The 21,883-nt window shown below is 39.5% G+C and overlaps 1 protein-coding gene across 1 annotated transcript in view; it reads right to left on the reverse strand.

Moving 5' to 3' along the window:
- PCSK2 (proprotein convertase subtilisin/kexin type 2) overlaps window positions 1-21,883 on the reverse strand; it is a 93,202-nt gene that overhangs the window by 41,484 nt on the left and 29,835 nt on the right. The window contains exons 3-5 of the mRNA XM_042894097.1: window positions 7,830-7,943; window positions 6,097-6,205; window positions 3,900-3,937 (exon numbers count right to left, since the gene is read on the reverse strand). Coding sequence (XP_042750031.1) covers window positions 3,900-3,937; window positions 6,097-6,205; window positions 7,830-7,943 — 261 coding nt within the window. The remainder of the gene's footprint in view (window positions 1-3,899; window positions 3,938-6,096; window positions 6,206-7,829; window positions 7,944-21,883) is intronic.

Genomic DNA, 21,883 nt, shown 5'->3' on the forward strand with positions numbered 1-21,883 from the left:
GACATAAATCAATCCTAATTAGAAAGTTTCATATGCATAAGAGTAATCTTTTACATTAACTCAGGCATGTCCAACCCATGACCACATAGCACACGTGTCCCAGCCCAGCCCATCCCGCCCCACTGAGTGACCTGGCCCAGCCCGGCTTTGGGCTAAAACCAGGGCACAGGGAAGATGCTGTGCAGTGCTGATAAATGGCAAATAACTGTGTGCATTGTGTTATACTGGCTAAACACAGTCCTGTGAACAGCAAAAAATATGCAGCCGTGCTTTCTGTTTTGATAAAGGAATTTGAGAATAGTTTTCAAGATTTCGGGAAGAAAAAATCACCAATTTTTTGATGTACTTGAGATTCCATTTTCAGTTGACGCAAATAGATTACCTGCAACCTTTCAAATGCAATGGTTCAAGTTGCAATCAGATATTCAACTCAAAAATCTGATTACGTCTGTATACCAGACTTCTCTAAAATATATCTTAGCAGAGAGAAATACTGTTCCGTTCACAGTCTGCCTTATTCCTGTCACTGCTTTTTGGCAGTATGTACTTCTGTGGACAAGTGTTCTTCAGGATGAAGCACACAAACAGTAAAATGTCGTCAAAAATCTCTGACGAACACCCGAGAGCTCACTGAGAACTGCAGCCACTGCCACTGAACCAGCCTGATGCGTCTGTCATAAAGACAGGGTCACAAATCACACTGGTTTCTGGTTTTGTTGCTCTCTTTTGTTATAATAAAAAACATTTAAAAATAAAATGTTTTGCTACTTATATACATTAGCTATATCATATATTTTATATGTGGCCCAAACAATCCCCCTTCATTCAGTGCAGGCCAAGCAAGCCAAAAGGTTGAACACACATGGACTATGTGATACTAAAAAAGTGAGATTGTGTGAGTGCCTTGCAAGACAGAGACAGATCACATATCATTGAAATTAAGGAAAAAAAAAACACAAAATGGTTTGTTTTTCTTTTAGAGAGCTCTTTCTTCTCTCTGATCCTCATTATATCTTAGTGCTAAACCTCCGCTAACCTGGTCAAGCAAAATAAAACAGCAATTCAAAATGTAAAAGCCAACCGAAACCATTCAATGGAAGCCAAGGTTTTGTACTTGAACAATGCTAACGTGCTGAAAGCATCACCTTTGAGAAACTTTCTAATTGTTCCCAGTTTTTCAAGAAAATGAACAGATATTGCTGTGATATGCAAGCATTTGTGCACTTGAAAAACAAACTTTTAATTTCCTAAACATAAGCACTGCAGCCTAAAAGAAAGCTGCCCCAAAGTGTAAATGCCATGAAATGCTAAACATGTGGTACAGGAACTGTGCAAGGGTGACTGCAATTGTTGAAGAGAATTAAAGATCCATTCCTAAGAGACTGACTTCATTGCCTTTCCAGGTCTAAACTAATCTTTCCTCCAGGTTGGAGTTAAATTCTTGTCTTTAGTTCATGCCCAAATTACTACCTACAGGGAAATAATGCCCTTGTGGCCTCTAAGATGCAGCAGAAGCTATCAGAGCAGGGTCTCCTAGGACTCAGAGGCATGTGCAGCCTTGCAGAGAGAGGAGGAGAGGTAAAGCAGGGGTGAACTGAGGCCTGCAACCGCTGTGCTGTGCTTCAGTGAGTGAGGAGATGGAAAATTTAGCAGCGGGAGCAGTACTTGACCTTGCCCTTCAGCAGCCACCTCTCAGACACAGCTACTGCAGCCATCCCTGCGAGGAGGTGCCAGCATCCCTCCCTGCTTACCCTGCACATAATGCGCTAATTTATCAGCACTTTTTCTGGCAGCATCCTCTGGCATATTCAGCCCGTTTTCATATTTCTATATTAAAAGCATTGGGTTTGTAATTACTATAAGTCTGTGATCTTTCAGATGGAGTTTCTGCTGCTCCTTAATGGTTATTTGTCAGACCAACCCCTCGTTCCTCAGCCTTCTCCTCTGTGCCTGGCTATTGACCTGCCCTATCCAAGCCAGGCCGAACCCAGCACTTAGCACTGCTGTTCATCCCTCAACAGCCTGATTACTGCTTCACAACCAGATCAATCTGTGTTTAAATAAAGCCATTCCTACACAGCATTTTTAAGATTCTCTCTTCAAGATCAATTTCTTCACAAGTCTTCCACGCCTACCGCTAAAAATCTGTTTTCTCCTTTCCCAATCAGCTTGTCTTCTGTTTCAGCCCAATAGTTCTTTGTCTATCTCCAGCTCCACTACTTTCTGACTTCTAGCATGATATCTTCATTGTCATGATATTCTCTACTCTATTTTCTATTAGATACTAAAATACTCACTATTGCCACTCTAAGCACTCACTTTTGCTAAGCCTGATGAGTATTTATCCATCAGACAGAGAACATTTTTAGAATTGAAAGACAAAACACAGTATTACTAAAAATCTATTTTTAGTTTCTGGGCATGATCCTAGGTTCACTGCTAACAACAAAAATGTTCCTACTTTGCATTAGATCAGATACAGGTACACAGTTGTATCTTGTTTATTCAAAACACAATTATTTTAGAAACAGGGTATTCTCTTGTGCTTTGTTCATGCCTGCTGCTGCAAAAGCAAGTAAGTGAGCAAAAAGCACGTTCTGGCCCTAGATCGTATGCTAAAAGCATTCATGCTGAGAACAATTCCTGTGATGACAAAGGCTATCTTTTAATAACATTTTTAATTCATACAAACTTAGTGAAACATCCTACTGAGTTATTCCTCTTGGGTGAGGGTTTTGCAGTTAGGGCAGAAGGTTTAATTAGCTCCTATCGAGTTATTAAGCCAGTTCATAACAAGTGAAACAGGTTATCTTGCATTTCACCTCTCCAGTCAGCTATTTCCCAAATCCTTTGCCCAAAGTCTCTACCCATATATTCTCCACCAGAGGTGCTTAGCTATTTAATACAAGGAACAGGTTTTCATCCTGTGTGTTCTCTTTTACTTTCCAAGTTGTAACAGCTAATATATAAAAGTAATTGCCCTACTCTTTCTAATTTTGGAGCTATTCTTTCTGAATGGGTCATTTTACCAAAATTTCCAGTTGCTTTTGTTTTTTTCATTTAACTGCAGTTGAAAACCAAACCACATTGCTCTACTGAAGAAGCCTGGGTTACTGAAAGAAAGCTGCTGACTGCAGTAAAGGAGCAAGACCTAAAGCTGAGACACTGCAACTCATCAAGCAAAGAGCCACAGCTTTTCACCCTCACTGCCTTAAACACAGCGTGAAAGCTTCACACCACAAAAGCAGCCTGAGGGTGCTGGGAGCCCTTCTAGACACCTGGGGACACGAGTGCTAGTGACCACGAAGGGCTGGGAAGAGTCTGAAAGAATTAAGAAAGATTAAAAGCTGCAAGTCTAAAAGTAAGCCTGAGGTATGTATGAGGAACAGTCAGTTGACACTGTGTGTGCTGATAATACACAATCTGCCCTGCGCATGCTTTGGAGCACCAGACCAAATCACCTGTTATAAAGGAATTAAGCTGTTCCTGGAGGTTCCAGAAGCTAATGCATGCTTGAGCCATGGTGAACAATAGCAGCCTTGCAACAGCCCACAGCTCCACGGCCTTCCAAGTGACAGGTGTGTTCTGCATCTTAATAGCAGGATTTAAAGCCAATTCCCAGGTTACTCATTTCTGTCCCAAATCCAATACTGCAAACTGCAGCTTATTTAATGTGCCCAAGCACTGTCATTCCTTTATAAAAAGCCTTGTCAACCTTTTCATTCCTTGCACAGGCAGCCCCATTTTTAGTCTGCTTATTTCAATATGAAATGTATCGTCACCAAGATCAGCAGTTCAGCCCAACCGTTAGCCTCTTCACTGCTCACAATTTTGTAACAAAGAAGGGCAATAACAATAAGAAAATTCACATTTTACAGAAAAGGTCAGCATGTACTTACATAATTAGAGGCAAGATCAGGATGCAGATAATCAATTCCTGCAATAAGATAATGAGAGAAAACAAACTGAAGGTTAAGAGTTCCAAAAATATTTTCTAATCATCACAGAAAACAAGAAACTAAACTCCCTTGCAGCTGTAGGAAAACAATCGTGGTGAATAATGCCATTGATAGAAATGAAATTTCAGTTTTTATGTATTGATTTATAAACTGGGACATCACTTCTGATGCAGCCCCAGCTAGGAGATGTCAATCATTTGTGCCAAAATTCAGGTGCAAATTGAGAAAGCGAGCTTGGTGATGACATATATTGGCCTGCTTTGTCAATTGCATAATATCTGTTTAGTAAGACTAGCTTAAATCACAGTGTATCTATATACAAAGAGCTGCCACATACAGCAAAGTGTACCAAATCTGTGAACATCAGTGAACACTAGATCAGTAGAGCACACAAAAATGGATTTTTCAACCACTGATAATAGTAACCTAAGTAGAGAGAAAATGTGGATTAGACTGTTCTAGCAAATATCTGAGCATAGGTTGCAGTCTGAGATCTGGGCTTCATGAGATACAATATTGAGACACTTAGATTCTGAGCATTCCTATACATGGCTTCAAAAAGCTGACATAAAACAGAAATCCCAAACAAGCTAAATGTCCACTGGAGCTCATCTGGTTTGTGCTTAACACTACAAGCACTGAAAATGCCAGAAGGAACTCTCAGATCTCTGGAATTCTAAGCAAACCAGACACTTAGGTTGCAGCTGAGAAGAAAAAAAGAATATCATATCCAAAGGATCAAGGAGATGCACAGAAAATAGTAACCCTGATATTTCACAAAGCATGAGTTTAAAATGGAGGCTCCACACCTCAGCAGTTTGCTGAACCCTGGAACAAGGCAGCGGTGTGGAATATGCACATGCAATAATTATTTTCAAAGCTGATAAATACACAAATCCCCATGGACGGAACAACAGAAGCAGCAGATCTACACTCAGATGAAATAAATCAACCTATTAGATATCCAGTTAAAATGTACAAAGAAATGGCCACCGATTTCATGTTTTGCTTTGAACATTACCCTGCCCTATGCTGCCAACTAATGCCCATGCATTTTACTATGTGCTTAATAATATCTGCAAGTATGATGGCATATTATTGTGATCATCCTGATGAAAATATTACTTTCCATTATGTAGGGTCCTTAGCACTAGATTTGCAAGAAGGGATCCTTGCATCTGTGGAGGCCCTTGTTAATTCAGAAGGGATTTGGGCAACAGAGGACTCAGTGAAGAATCATTTCATGCAGGAGCTCTATTCCATACTTACTGGAACTGAATACAGATCAAATTACTCCCTTCTCTAAAAGCTACATCTGATGGACTAACACTTCTCAACAGCTTTCTTTGACTTTAAGCTTCATCAGTTTGTTGTCAACTCCATGTCCTAATCACGTCCAGTCATTCTGAAAGCAAATTCCTGCCTCTGTGCGAATAGTAAAAATGTGATTTCTCATGACATCAATATCAATATGTCTGAATCTACTGTCTAACTTCCGTGAAATCTTTGTCTTAGGGATGAGCAAACTAAAAACAGAAATGGATGAGGACCCATGTCAGCTAATCCCAGAAAACATACGTGGATCCAGCCTCTTTATTTATTTTTAATATTATTCAGCCATCCTAAAAGCAAAATATTCAACATCTAGTCTTAACAGCTGCTGCGACTTCAGCTACACCTGTTATGTTCATCTTCCTTGAACTTAGCCTCAAATTAGTAATATATTTAATATGCAGGTCTTTATTGACATTCAGCATGAAAGTGTTTAATTATTGCAGCTGTAGAAGTATGACTTTGAGAATAATGCAACCCAGAAAATGTTTCTGTAAGTACTTTTTGCAAGGCAATTAAGTCCCCTAGTCAGTACCTACAGAAGTCAAGGGGAGTCTTTCCTTTGGTTTTATGGTCATTATAATGTGCCCTCGAAAACTGCTGTTTGATAATTGCATACCACTATGACTGCTTTGGATATCTGTGCTTCTCTGTCCCTACTGGAGACTTCATAATGTATTTTCCCTGAAGACTGGTAGTCTCAGCACTATAAGCAATTCATTATTACTTTTTAATCTTTTTTTGACTTTGATTGCATGGAAAAAGCTACTTAAAAATATTAAAGTAGCAGGCAGTCCTCACTTACCATCATCCATAATTCCTATGGTAACTCCTTTCCCTGTGTATCCCAGCTCCCACGCCTCAGCTACGTTAAGATCAAGTCCAGGCGTCCCATCTGCTTGACCAGTGTTAATCTAATAGATCAGTGAAGAAGAACAGTTCTTTTTACCTCACAGACACCGATTCTGTCTTTATGCCTTTGCATGCATATTTGGTATAGAAAATAAATCCCATCTGCTTTGGAGTATTAGTCTCTCTGTAAGCTTATCTACTGCCTTAAGTTTTAAAAAAGAGTTACAGTGGTAAATTCACTTCTTTGCGGTTTATAAGACTTGGTTGAACTCTGAATCTTTTCAACGCAAAGGAATATTTTTCTCATCAAGTGTATCAGGGTAGTGGTTAAGCTAGCAAAAGTTGCACCAGTAGATACTACAGAGGACTCTTTATGAGCAGGTAACGGTAACAGTTTCTACGGAAAGCAGGGAGCTACTGAAATCCAGTCCCACTGGTTTTAACATCAGAAATGACTTTCTGGATTACAAAGTTAGGTCTGCTTTGAGCAGGAAGAATCACTAATTGGACTTTATGGGTCTCTGTGTGGGTATGACTCCTAAGGGCAATCCCCTGCCTTCAGACAGAAGTTGTGCTTACCAATCTCATTCACAATTTTCTCAAGTTCCACGTTGCACAGAATATTTTGCTATTCCAGACACAGAACTATTCAACTTTATGTCAGATACCATTTCTCATTTCAAATTGCACTTCTGTGCACTTCATAATCTAAAATCTGAAAGTATAGCTTGATTTTTAAAAATGGTTATTGTCATCACTGTGATATTTTGATTGATTGAAGTACAACAACGAAGTGAATTGATCCACATTTTAGTTCATCATTTCACCAAGGGTAAAAAGTCCCAGACATGCTTACACACCCTCATTCATCTGGCAACTCTTGTCTTGGGAAAAAAAAAACAACAACAGACATATCTGATAGATTCACAAAATGTAGGAAATGCATTAGAAGGAAAGAGATTGAGAAATACTATTCATAAGCAAAGAGTCAACTTAAGTGAACAAGATGATACCATATTTACAAAATTCTACATTTGTCACAGTGTTAAAATTGAGGAAAAATACTTTATCAAAGCTTTAATAGAAGGACATCTTTCTTAGTTACTTTTATGCAGAAAAATTTCTTTCAAGACTAAAAACTTCTCCCTGTAAAATATGACACATTAAAAATGAAACAATTCAGTAAAATATTAATTTATTTTGACATCGGCTTAAAGCCAAAATTCTGCTTTTGACTGAAGAAAATCAATTAAGCACTATTCAGATTTGCAAAAAAAAAGAAAAACCTCATTTTTTTTTCTAGCAAGTATACTAGAACTTTTTGTTATAATTCTGTAACTGTTTTACCTAGCAACAGCTCAATCAAAGACATGATTCACATGCAGTTTTAGGGGTCACATCAGCACACCAGGAATGCCCACAGGACACCAGTACAGTTCTCTTTCAAGCCTTCTGAGGATCTTTCCATTGACTGAAATGAAATCTAGCTCCTGAAATTTGCTGGGTCTTTCCAGCATAAAAAGAGGTTCAGTTAAAAAAAAAAAACAACACAACAGAGCCTTGGATTCATTCCCAAATTCTTATAAGATAATTGGAGAGAACTCTTGCAAGACGTTGTACCAGCACAAAGTAATTTGAATGCCAATTACTTAGTCAAGCTTACTGTGATTTTCTTTCAGAACTTACCAAGTACCACTGCTTCGTAAATAAAGGATCATTCATGTTGATGTCAATGTCATTGATGTCCCTATATCCTCGCTTTCTTCTGCTGAAGCCTTCCTGCTGCACAGCCTTCTTGACCTGGAAGGATTAATTTTTACATCTTTAGCTGAATGTTCTTCACCATAAAGATGTTTTTGGCTTTGTTTCCTTTCTCTCCAGGAGAGATAAGGGTTCTGAAATCACATTAATTGTGTCTGCATCACTCACTAGCAACCTGGGGCAGATTTCTGTCAAAATTTGCAGAAGGAGCTCAAGGAATAATGTAATTCTGGGGAAGATGGCTGTGGAGAGAAGAGACTCTCAAAAATGCCCTAGCTGGAGAAATGCATTTTAGATAATAGAGGATTTGTGCAAGAAAGAGACCCTACTCTTATATCATTGACACAGACCTTCTTGCCATACTTTTCTTCCTCCGAGCCATCAGAATCAAAACATCATTATTAGATGACAAAATTATGTAACTAATTCCAAGTATGAATATTCCAAGCTGCATTTAATAAAATGAGGCCTCAGTCACACTTTTTTTCAGACTTTTCTCTAGGGCATTTTCAGAGTATTAGATAGCTGGGAGATTAGATTTGCTGGGAGAAAAGTATGGGGCTATGTGTTCTCATTGTACTCCTGAAGTTCCTGGAAACACATCTTACAGAGAGATGCACTTTCAGGGATTATCTCTGTTATTGATAAGTGATAAATAAATGCATTGGCAAGAAAAGCTAGAAGGCAAAATGGACACTAAATGGACCAAGCTGGCAGTGTAAGATGTGAGAATACTGGCTGTGCAAAACAAGCTGCCACAGTTTGAGATCCTTTTCTTTATAAACAAACAAACAAAAAAACACTAAAATATGTTCCTATGCACTATAAAAAACAAGAAAAGTTAGACACACAAGAATCTTTGGAGGCAGAAACTACAAATGTCAGATCATAATCACCTTATTTGCAAAAATATAAAAGGACACCACTGAATGGTTCTAATCATCATTATAATATGTGATAACATTCAGCCTAACAGAAAGAACCAAGATTGCATAATAGTCCAAATATTTAATTTATATATATATATATATTCATCCCTCTTAATCAAAGAGGAAAGCTTAAAACTATACATTGAGTAAACTTTGAGATGCAGAAACAAGGCAGCAAAGAAACGAAGATTTTCTTAGGCGTTTTCTTTAAAAGAAAACAACAACAACACCACCACAATGCCAAAACAATCCATGGTTATTAAAGAAATCTCATAACTTAAGTAGCCGTTTCTACAAGCGTGGCTTCAGCATTTCTGATGAAGAAGATGTATACCCTGATGTGTCACAGTAACTCATGTAGTGTCAGATAGAATTCAACAGAAAAGAAATTCCTCCAAAGGCCAAATTAGGCCTTAGAGGAGTTGAGTCATTCTTGGAGGTGTCCTTCCATCTCCGTTAATTAAAGCAGGAGCCTCAAAGAACAGGGCTCAGCAAGATGCCTGTGACCAAGATGAAACTGGGATCCAACTGACTGGGGCTAAAAGCTATTTTCCTCACAGCTACATCGCCTCATTATAACCTTGAGAGCTTAATGCCAGTTCATAGTGAGCAGGATGAGGCATATGTGACGCACTCAGAAAGAGGATATCAGAAAGAACTGATCTGTCCTGAAGAGGCAGTATCAATGTTTCTAAAAACTTACTTTTATGAATTCCAATTCCTTAACTAGAGGTGCAAAGTGATAAAATATTGCACTGGTAAGTGCTTTCATTTATATACATTTCTATCACTTGTTCAAGTTCATTAAAACCAAAGCAGATGGAAAAGAACGTGAAAAACTAATGCAAAGTAAGCTGAAGACAGTGACTAAGTAGGAACCATACCAGATGTACTTTGTGGTGCCAGGTACCAGTATAAAGAAAGATATAAGCACACTGTTTGATACCTCTAAGATAAGGCTCAGTGATGCCATGGAGACAACAGAGCAATCACCTGTCATTATCCCTTACTCTGTTACCACCCCTGCCTCCATGCTTGCAATTGCAAACCCCAAGCTGTCACCACATGAAATAATTATGAACAGAAGCTAACTCTCAGTTAGAGGGATGCCAGAGAGAAAGATTCATGCATTTATGCGCCCACGCAGGCTTGCTGGCTCTGTAGGACCTGCTGCATTAAGACACTGAATTAGGATTTAGTACAAAAAGAATTCCACTAATTAAAAAGCAGTGTTTTGGAGCCCTGGCTTTTCTTTAAGACAAGCTGAAGAAAGTGAGGAGCAATTTGCAGAAACAGCACAGACTAACTTCACTCTTCAGGATCACCTCATTTCTCTGATTTGTTATATCTGTACAATAAAATATAATTGGTATCTTTTATTATATTACATTACACGATATTGTAATTCCCCGAGAGGTGGAAATACATGTGAAAAGGATGTATAACCCCCTCTGAACTAAAACCACTCTTAACACACTATTTTACATGGACATGAGGCATGCAAGATACTGCCATTCAAGGAGTAACTATTTCAGAATGTCTAAAGCCTCCTAAACCCTACAGAAACAAGGCTTTTCTCATTAAGTTCAGTAATGATAGCAACTTGCAGAGTCACATTCGAAACAGACCAGGCTTTCTTGCCATAAAATGAATTGAAAGGTTTGGGTAAAGCCTTGGCACCTTCCCCATCACAGAAGCTACAAAATGCCTCATTCAGTTGCCTTGTGCAAGAATTTTACCTGCAGAAGAACACATTTGCCTGATGAAAATGCTACCCTAAGATCAGAAAACATCCACACATTCAAAAAAAATAAAAATAAAAAATAAAAAATCCCAGGTGGAGTAAATTTATCCTTGATGTAATTCCAATGATTTCAGCAGAGAACTGCCAATTAGCAGATAGCTGATGGGAGTGAAAACTTGTCCTCTTGCCAATAAGGTACATCTACCAGAAAAATAGTATTTTTCCTCAGCTGTAAATTTGTCCTTGACCTAGTCCAGATCTGAAGAGGAACCACATCTTATTTTGCTTCTATCTGAAGGATTTCTTCTTACAGGCTTCCCTATGATATCTGTAACATAAATGCATTAAGTATCTTCCTGCAGGTAGTAAGTTTTAAAAATGCATACAAGAGAGAACTTGGGATCACATTTTTTGCACGTGGAAAGGTAGAAATTCACTGAAGAACATTCTGATCTTATAATAGACATAGTATAAAATAAATGTATAATAAACGTATTTTTTTCCATGATCAGGCTTGGAATCCAACCGGCAAAGAAATCCATAATGCATCCTCATGCCATCTTCTAAATACTTATTTCTCTAACTGAAGCAGGAAAAGCAGTGTTTGTAAGACAGACTTTTGATAATAGCATCTCTAAAGGCTTTGAGCCTGTTAAGCATGACACTTATTAGAAATTAGTGGAGGAACAAGACTTCCTTTCAAAATGAGCCTGTTTTTCACTGTCTCAAATTTGGACTTGTCAGCAATAATAGCTTTTATTTATTTCATTCTTAATACATTTATTTCTTCTTCATTATGATAGAGGATTAAGAAGTGAGCATACATTTTATTAGCATGTGGCTAGATCATGCTAAAGTTAGTAGGTGTGTTATCAGAAAAAGAAGGTCATGCATCAAAGAAGGTGCAGTCCATGGATGATGGAAAAGAGGCTCAGGTATTGATTTTTAATATACTTGTACTTAAGCATGGTGCATAAAGCCACTTGGATGATAATAAAAGAGCAGGATACTGATGCAGAACAAATTAACAAAATAATCGATTGTCTGCAATACTGCTCCGGGAAGGCCAGCAACCACAGCACTCTAACTGTGCTCTATGCTCCTATGAATGCCAAGACAATCAGCTCCTCGTTTTGAAGAAACAGGGTTAATTATACTGTTGAGTTCTTGCAGTTAAATGACTCCGTTATATTGAGCATAAATGACAGATTTACTAAATTATACCAGTGGGTATAAAAAGTGGAACAGTACACACAACCCCCAACTTCAAGAAATAAGAACGTGACAACAGGAGAATTTAGGCCAAATTCCAGTGGAAAAAGACAGTCCTAGTGATGACATCTAGTAAGCATGACTTGCATGGCTTTAAAAAAAAAACAACACAGCAGTAAGATGATCAACCCAAAGAAACTGTGGATCTTTTCTCTCTGAAGCCTGAATTCAAAGTAGGTCTGCTGCTGAAGGCGGAGAAAGAAGTTGAAAGCCATTTGTCCACATTTTTTAAGAAGTCAAGACAATGGTTAGTCTTAAGTCCTACAAATTGTGCAGAGGAGCAGCCTCTCATGAAGGTGGCTTGGAAGAGCATGTCCACATACCTGAAGGCATCAACCAGCAAAGTGTTTCTGTCTACTGGAGAGCTGTCCTGACTGCTGCTATTAAACACAAATTGTGACAACAAAAGATGGAGACAGAAAAGTTCAAGTGAGTCTGTGAGATCCTCACACCTGATAGCCTTCAAAAAGGAACGAGAATGGGATATGAAACACCTACAGCGCCTTGTCAGGGTCTTAGCCACAAATGTCATTCTCTCCCTGATCCCAGTCTCCAAATGTTGTCTATTATTCATCTCTGATTTCTAAGTAAACAACAGATGAAAACATTTAATTTTACTATCCACTCCATCCATGTAAAGAGAGGGAAATACTGATTCCATTCACAGAGTAAACTCTCAAACACTCTCTTTGCTCATGACACTCACATTGTCCAGCAGCAGTTTCACAGATCACAGAATCACCCGGGTTGGAAGGGACCTCAAGGATCATGTAGTTCCAACCTCCCTGCCTAGCAGGGCCACCAAACACACACATTTAGATTTGCTGAGAAGCTCAGGAATGTCTGAAGAATACCCATTTCACATTCTTCTACATTTTTCCTAAAGCCCCAAAGTAATGAAGTTTAGTGAGACTTTCCACTGCAAAGTAGAAAGAATAACTTTGACCATCCTCACTAGAGAAAAGAGAGTACAGACCTAGTGTTCCTTGAACTGCAGCCGAAGTCAGATGAATCAAAGAAAACCAAATGACTTTTAAATGTTAGCAGGGGCTTCCCTGGGAGTGTATGTGACTAAGTACTGCTCCCAGGCTATGGTGTGTTACCCATTCTCAATCAACCGTTCTTTCAAGGACTTGGCTTCCTGACAAATAGACAATTCTCAGAAGCAGAGCCTGACGCCATACGACACACACTTCACTTTTCAACCTAATGGTTGATTCTCCTGTTAGCAATGGGAAGTTAAGCTCTGACATACAGTTACAGGAGCTGGACGTGGCTCAAGGCACACCAGAAGACAAGGCAGCAGTACCAGAGCTCCAATACAGAGACAGGACTTCAGCTATTCTCAGCTTAGAAAACACAGCATTTTTCTTCAAATTACACTTTACACCTGGCAGTGAAAATGCCTGCAAATTATTCAGAGAAAAGTACAGAGCACCAATAGCAAAATGTTCCTGCTGCCATTTCCAGGTCCATATATATTCCTGTAAATGTAAATACCCAAAATATCAGTCAAACACTAAAAGCAGATATTTGAAAACAAATCTTCAGCAATCTTTTCCCATCTTCTACATCCTCACAAGGAGGGATGTTCCCACCAGCGCTTTAAATAGCTGCCCCCAGTCCACAAAAAAAACAATTATTTCCTCCCAATAATAACAAGAGATTGGTCTCCAAGCATGGCTAGTTAATGTAGCCATTTTTCTTTCCAATATAGCAGCTTCTCTTCTACGAAATTATCAATCTTCTCAAACTTCTCCCAAAGAAAAGAGGGACCATCTCCAGCTAATTACAGCTTGTATGAGTGCCTCCAGAAGTACTATCAGCAATCAAGTCTGTGCAAGTCAAGAGGAGGTAACTGGAAGGAAAGTACTGCTTGATTTAAGAGCTGCTCTACCTGGCACCAGAAATTCACTTAAGCTGGCAGCTGGGTTCTTCCCCCATTCTACCGTTCTTCCCTATATTCATTTATGATTCATCTACGATTCTATTTGTAGTTGGATTCCTGACATCTGCTGTTGAATTAATAATAATTAATAACCTGAGGTGGGTAAGGCTAGGAGACTTTGTCCACATGCAGAAAATAGATGCCATTTACTTTGAGATTTCGATTTTAAATCTTCTGAGCCTATTTTGAAGCCCAGAAAGAGTAAGAAGGGATGTCAGGGAGCTTGGGTGTGTCACTAATCACCCATTATTTACTAACTAAATGACAACCACTCTCTTCAAGCAAGCTAATTACTTCAAAGATTCTCACAAGTCTCTCTATAGGTAGGAACAAATCCCTTTTGGTAACCATAGGTGTCTCTGTTATTCATGTAGGAGTCTCCAAGTGCCTTCTCCACCTTCATCAGTCAATGGGGAGTTTTCTGTACAAGGATTCTTTTCTCCAGCTATCCTGTCCCACCTTGGTTGGTGCAATCAGAAGAGCTACAACAAAGATAAAGCAGCTGTTGAAGGACAAAGTATCAAACAAAGTTTATCAGCACAAATGTACCTGCGATTTTGAAGCAAAAGACACAGGAATAAAATTGTTGTTGATTTGAATGATTTCATGAAAGTAAAAATCTATCTTCTTCCATTAAAATTCCTGTATTACTGCTTTGTTTCATAAATTTAATAATGTCTATTCAGTGACTAGCATAAAAGCACAAGAATTTCTTTGACTTCTAGCAAACATCACGTTCACTACAAAACGTGTCCATCTTTCTCGTTTCTCTTTGTTCCATTGCTCTCATTTACTACTTGTATATCTTGCTTCCTTTAAAGAAAGGTTACTAGCTGAAATAGTGTCACTGAATATCAAGGTGCTGCTGATTTTTCTGCTTATTAAATTTGGATGTTCTGTACCAGCCATAGTTTTCCACTTTCTCTAATAAGCCCCACATGACTGCTCAAACACTTCTAACTTTATGTAGACCATCAGCAGATTTCAAGCCTTCTGGACACTGAGACTGCCTCCAGCCATCCCTCTTGAGACATCATCTCAGTTTTCCCTGGCTTCAGCTTGTGCCTTTTGAACTTTTGTCTCCACTCTCTGGACACGATATTGAAATAATGTCATGCTCCCAGTAAAATAAAACAAGGGTAAAATATTACTACTGTTGAACTCTATGGAGAAAGGCTGTTTCTTGCAGAGCCTTGCTGTGTCTTGCACAGTAAAATGTAGCATAGCTGAGGCTGATCTTTAACTTCCGACTGAAAAATCATAACACCAGAGGTATGGCCATTTCGGAAACTACTACAGAAGTTCAGCATCCATCAGACAACAGTAAGACACGAAAGTAAACAGCCTCAGCTCAAAGGTTCCACTCAGGCAATCAACCTTTTTTGACAGAAACATAATGTAAAGAACTCACGTGTCAACCAAGTTCATGTAAAATAAAAATAAAGTAATGCCAGAACTGACTTGCTTCTGCCTTACTTTGTGACCTTTCATTTTCCTGATACTAGTTCAGTGCTTGGTAAATAAGGAGCTTTCAAAAATAAAAGAAAGGGAAAAGAAATCAATATTTTTGTCCATTTAGCAGGTCTCTCACAGTTCAGTGACATTCAGGAAGCAGTGAGTAAAGAGACAAGGAATCAATGTGTAAGAGGAGGCTTTGGATCATATTCAACCAGCTCAACTAAGAAATCAATAGTGCTCCTCTAGATTCTACTTTGAAATGCAAGTGAATTGTTTAGGCTGCAGTGTAAAATGAAAGCTGAGTATAGAAGGCCCACGGAGGAAAATGCCAATTTGGTAAAACTGAAATTTTCATAGGATTGTGCCTTTTTAGATGGCAATTTTTTCTCAGAGTAGAATTTATGAAGGAACAGTGAGACTGAGAAAATGCCCTGAATATCAAGATATCCAGTGTGCAGCTTTCAGGAGCAAGCAAACTGATTCATGTCTCTGCTCTCTCTTCAATTTGGCATGAGGGTCACATCAAGAATTGCACTATCACAGATGCTGACTATTCCAGGAATGCTGTCCTTATTTCCATTTTTTTCAGTGCTTAAAAAAAAAAAAAAAAAAAACACAACAAAATCAGAGCAGAAGCATTTCTGAAATCCTAAGGTGTTTCCAAAGGAATGAAAAACAGCTTGTTATTCTACCCAGAGAAGGTGCCATTACGCTTTATGGTGTATTTTGAACAACACCTCTTTGCAAGACAGCAGGACAGCTATCCCAGTTACAAAATCAAGATCGCTGTGAGAATGAAATTCCCTGGAGATGGGATGCAACTGCATTTGTGAGTCTCACCAGTGGGTCAGAGTGCAAACAACAGGGACATTTTATCAGCAGCATGTGGGCATCTTTTACTACTTTGTAGTCTCAGCATTTACATCAAGCCACACAAATCAATCAGAGGAACCACATCTCTGTGCAGGTGTAAACAACAGCATGTCTGGTGACAGAGAAAAGAATTAGGCCCCATGCACGTAGGGCACTTTATTGACTGCACACTCTCCCTTCTTAGCTGCCAGATTAGGGGCTGCAAATAGCAGCTCCCTCTTCCCTTACAACCCTTGGCCAATTACTGCAAATAAACCTTTCTAAAAACATCATGTTTGAAAAAAGGCACCTTGTTCTTCCTCCTCAGCAGTAAAATATCTTTCAGGGAGTTATTCTCTTTTATTACTAAGGCCACCAGCTGATACAGGAGACCCAAAGTACATTTCAGTTATATTTGCACTCTCTGTGGCATAAAACGATTGTAATTTAAATGGAAATCAGGTGTAGCTCATTTTTAAGACTGCAGACCACTTGGCACTGGGAGTGGTTTTAGGATACAGTTGTGCAGTACAAAGAAGAATGGTGCTCGCTGGATCTTCTAATTTAATAATTCTCTCTCTGCCATCATTTCATCATTTATTGCTTTGGTCTGTTTCTTAAAATCCTGGGCACTCCTCCATCAAAGGACTTTTCTTCCTGCTCCACAATAGTTCATTGGTCCTACACAGACAGAAATACTAAGAGCCCACCTCTGTATCACTTCCTCTTTGAAGATTCTATTAATATGGTTGCTGCTCCCACACAAGCAATGAATATGCTATCTGATCCATCCCAAGGGAAGAGAACTGCTCCAAGGCTAGAGATTCCTCTAATTCTGTTGATTTTAAGTTCATTTACTTCATGAAACAAGCCTCCAGATAAGTGGGGACAGAGAGAAAATATCACTAGAGAAAAACCTGTTCAGTTTGGTCCATATGGGAAGAATCAACTGTCAGATAAAATTACTCCCTTTGCTGAAGCATACCCTTGACCCATCCTGAGGGAGAAGACACTTCTTGTAAATATGTGAATTTCTGTCATAATGCCCAAACACATTTCCATTCATAAAGCATCATTTGTAGCAGATCTATTTCTAATGTCACGCATTTTCTTTCTAAAGATGCCAAGTTGCTTTACAGACATTAAGTGTACTCCATATGGAGCCCTGCCATCCGCCTACATCTTATGGAAATCAAGTCAGAAGAGAACGAGACCTTAAAGCAAGTCAGTAGCTCATACTGAAAACAGATCCTCCTTATCTCCAAACTGATACCTAGATCTGCACTTAAACTCTGGCTTCTGAGCCGTATCATAATTCAATATTGCCGCTTCATTCTCCACAGCCCGCTTCCCACACAAATTGTACCTAACAGCTCATCATCTGCCTTGAAACATCTGCCTGGAAAAATACAGTACACACTTCTGTCACGGAATTACTGGCATGGATTATCCCTTTCTCACGTCAGCAGTAAACATGCCATATTGTCACACTTGTTGAAGAATTACATGTTGCTCTGTGATTTATGTAATCATTTTGCTTTCTACATATAAATCTCTTCTAAATGGATTCTGATCAAGTTAAAAAAATACACATTTTGGTACAGCTGCCCCCAGAGCTCACTGACCGTATTCAGATGTGGTAACAGTATTGAGAGCTGTCTGCAGTTCTCTCATGCCGTCAGGCTTAGAGAAGTTAACTTCAGATTCCTCTGATGTTCATGGCACTTCCAAGTAGATTGGCCCTGCTGCACCCAGTGGTGGTGAAAAGTTATCATACAAAAGCATCACCAGAATCTCAGCTAAAGGGCAGGTTCCCAGAGTAAAACTGCCTCATGGCATTAGGAGTAAAGAAAGGTTAACTAATGTCAGTGCTGTTGTCCTGTGCACAGCGCATGAACCAGGCCAAAATCAATTTGCTTTAAGTCTGGATTAAAAGTAACTTAGTTGTGGCTCCTCAGAATCTGGAGCCATGAGATGAAAACGAAGTAAAGGTTGGTTCAATCATGTAGAATACAGGAGTTTTCAATCCTGAGTTCAAAAAGGGCACAAAGACATCGAGGCCCAAGAACATACTCAAAGAAGGGCAACAAAGCCATGAAGGCTCTGGAGCACAAGTCTTATGGTAAGCATCTGAGGGAACTGGGGCTGTTCAGTCTGGAGAAGTGAAGGCTCAAGGGAGAGCTCATCACTCTCTACGGTGACCTAAAAGGACATTGTGGTCAGGTGGGGGTCTTTCTCTGTTCCCAGATTACCAGCAACAGGATGAAAGTTAGTGACCTTAAGTTGCCCCAGGTGAGGTTCAGATTGGATATTAGGAATAATTTCTTCTCAGAAAGAATGGTGAGGTATTGAAACAGGCTGCCCACGGAGGTGGTGGAGTCGCCATCCCCACTGGACCACAACAACTTGGTAGCAATGATTGCTGCCCAGCCAGGTGGGAAGGACATTTGCATAAAATCCTTTTAACCTTAATAAAAACAAAAACAAAAAACAAAAAAAAAAGGCTTATTTTTACAAAGGTGCCTTCCTGGAGTGATACAGCACAGCTGCCAAAAAAAAAAAAAAAAAAAAAAAAGCCTAATTTTGTTCTAATATTTCAAACCTGCAATGCTTCAAGGTTCACAAAGCAGTAGTGATCTATTGGTGAGTCTTTCTTGTCCATTTTTAACACCTTCAGAGATCTGTTGCTATCTCAATGGTGATGAGATATGCAATCACAGAACACTGCTCTTCCTGAAGTGCTGCCTGGTGGGAATTAGATAGGCTGCACAATGTCTCCTCTCAGTAAACATCATATTTAGAAACCAGAGACAAAACAGAAGCCAATCTTATGACAGAGGGAAGCCACAATTACGCTGCTGCTCATAGTCATGTATCTGCTCTTGCAGCCAGCAGCAGAGTGTCTGGGTATAGCACAGCTACCTCTTTGTTGCGTTACCATAAATACTCTGGACAGAAGAGACGAAGGATTTTGCTCCCTTGCATTCCTTTCCCAGCCCACTGGGAAGTAACTGGAAATTGCACTGATGGGGCTGTATACTGTAAAGGTTGCAAATGCACTTCCTCAGCTCCTAGATTCAGAGGTTGATGGATCCCTGTCACAAAGCACGTTAATAAAATCAGCAGAGGTTTGTGCATCGCTGCTGCACAGTATCAGGTTAGCAGTGTATAGCTGCCAGTGCCAGGCCATCTGCCACAACAGAAGCACCGAAACAGAAGGGTTTCCACAGAACAATTTCTGTATCAAGAGGAAAGATAGGAAAACCTGGGAAATAAGGGATTGGTTTGCAGAAGGAAAAGAAACAATCCATGCCCTTTAATTCTAGCTTTTACCCAAACAGGTTTTTAACTTGATACTTTCAAAGGACTAACCTTGATGGTTGTCATGACACTCTGTGTGTCAGAATCCTTTATTTTAATCCTTGAATGTTTTCCTTCAGTTTCCATCAGGGAGCTTGCAGAGAGTGCAGCTGCTTAGCTCCCTGGTGTGGAAGGGAGCACAACCAATGATGCAGGCAGATCTCAATTAGGAGGCATTTCCCATTTCTTTCCAGAATCTTTCTGCCATAGATCTTTTCAGAAACAGGGCACTAGAATGTTCCCTATGGGTTTTCTTGAAAAGCCTGTAGCTGAGAAGCTTTTTACGTACGTGTCCATGATCTCCAGCAGCCTGTTCTACCAGCTGCTGCTCAGGCCTCTTTGCAAAGTGCATCTGCACAATTAAAATCATTTTCAAGTATCTTAGAACCAAAGGAGTTCTGGTTAGACTTCATGGGACCAGGATGTTCAGCTGGTTCAGGTTATGTCACAGGTGCACTGCTTATCCATTGCCTGCAGCACTGAAAAGTAGACCCCAAAGACTACAAAACTCATTATTAATTGCACTTACATGTGCACTACTGTGGATTTTGGTGCCAGTATTTTCCCTTGTTCCCACTGGACCATAGAACAGGCTGGTTTAAATGAAGTGCTAAAATGATCATGCTGCTCCAAAATCTTTGAACTGCTTCCATATTTTTTTTGGCCAGGGACAAGGAAGTATCTTTGCAATTTAGTTATTAGCATAAAATAATTAGTCTTTGGAGCATATTTTCCTCCCAGAGCATACACATAATTATAGGAACTTTTCCATTGGAAAGAGGCTGGACCCCAAGGAACCAAGAAAATCTAAACTCTAAATACACTTCTTCCTATCACCACAGATTTCCATGGAGTCCTGTAAACTACTACCCTCATTACATAGTTTTTACTCTTCCTATTTGCTCAGGCTTCACACAGCAGGCAATGAGAAAATGAGCTGAAATTCACTGAAATGAATGGAGTGAGTTTGTATTTACCCTTGGGCAAGAAGAGATGGAGCCTGGGTCTTCACACTTCTGGAGAACTGCAGAGATTGCTCTTTGCGTCCAAACTTTGAGACCTACTTCATATTACAATTCCACACAATAAAAAATGAATGCAAAAGCCTCCTCGATGAAATTACATTTCTTTGATAAAAAAGTAATGAATCTCTAGTTAATGCCAACAGTGCCTGCTGCATGCACCGTTATGGATTCTTCCTAGTTCCAAATAGCCAACATTAACCTGTGGTGTGCCAAGCACTGAAGAAGCAATTTGAGAGCAACAGTACCTCAAGGAGAAATGAAAGTGAGTTTTGGGAAAATAAGCTACTAGAGCAGAATGATCATCTTTGTGACAGACTGAACAGACACTTCCATATCCTGGAGTCTCAGAGAAATGCAAAACATTCAGTGCTAACATACAGAATCACAGATTATACAAGATGTTGTCAACACAATGGCATCAGACATGATGTCCTTTCCTTTAGAAGAGAGGTGAGCTGTACCTATAAATGACCATAACAAAGTAAAAACTGCTAGTGAAGCACTGCCTAAGAAACAGTAAGACTTAAGGATTTAAACTGCCAAAGACTTGGCTTAAAACACCATTTTATGAGTCTGATGGTAACAACAGTAGCCTGCAAAACAGGGAACACTTAACAAAAAATAGAAGAAAATAAGAAAATAAGTCCATTTCAGGACTGAAAAATTAAGATCACTTCCTTTTTATCAAGGGTTTAATCCAGTTTAAGTTATTCCCTCTTATTTTACTTCACCTTGTGCCACCCCTGGTCTAAACAGCTGATGAGATCAAAGAAATGATCTAGCTTGGAATCATTTTCTTTGCATGGTATATTTAAAATGCAGTCAGATTCTTCCCCCAACAACAGCTGTTCCTTCAAGAGGTGGGAATGGTGTCAGAGGAACAAGCAGTAAGGACAGAGAAGGCAGGAATACCTAAAAACATCAGGTGAAACCGCTGTAGTAGAAGAACAGTGCGTATTTGTTATTAGCTTCTTGGCTGACATTCAGTTCACCAGAAGTGTGAAGACCCAGGCTCCATCTCTTCTTGCCCACAGGTAAATACAGACTCACTCCATTCAGTTCAGTGAATTTCAGCTTTTCACTGCTGCGAATTGGAGTAATGTCTACCTCTTACATTTAATGCCATTCTCCTGAGCCTCTCTGCAGTTCAACTCAGGTTCAATCGTGCTGGGCTGAACTCGTGAGGACAAATTATGATTCTCTGCTTCAAGGGAGCATGTCTATTTCCAAAGAAGTAAACAGATCAGAACAGAACCTGGTAAAGAAAAGTTGCTGAATTATTGAGGGGGAATGAGAGAGCGAAGTGCTGAGAGCAGCGTGCAGAGTCTGGTGAATTGGTACACACAGCACTGCAAGCAGCAGCAGCACTGCAAGCAGCAGCAGCACTGCAA

This window comes from Lagopus leucura, unplaced genomic scaffold, assembly GCF_019238085.1.
Source record: "Lagopus leucura isolate 7727_CA_CO unplaced genomic scaffold, USGS_WTPT01 Super-Scaffold_73, whole genome shotgun sequence".
NCBI classification, from domain to species: Eukaryota; Metazoa; Chordata; class Aves; order Galliformes; family Phasianidae; genus Lagopus; species Lagopus leucura.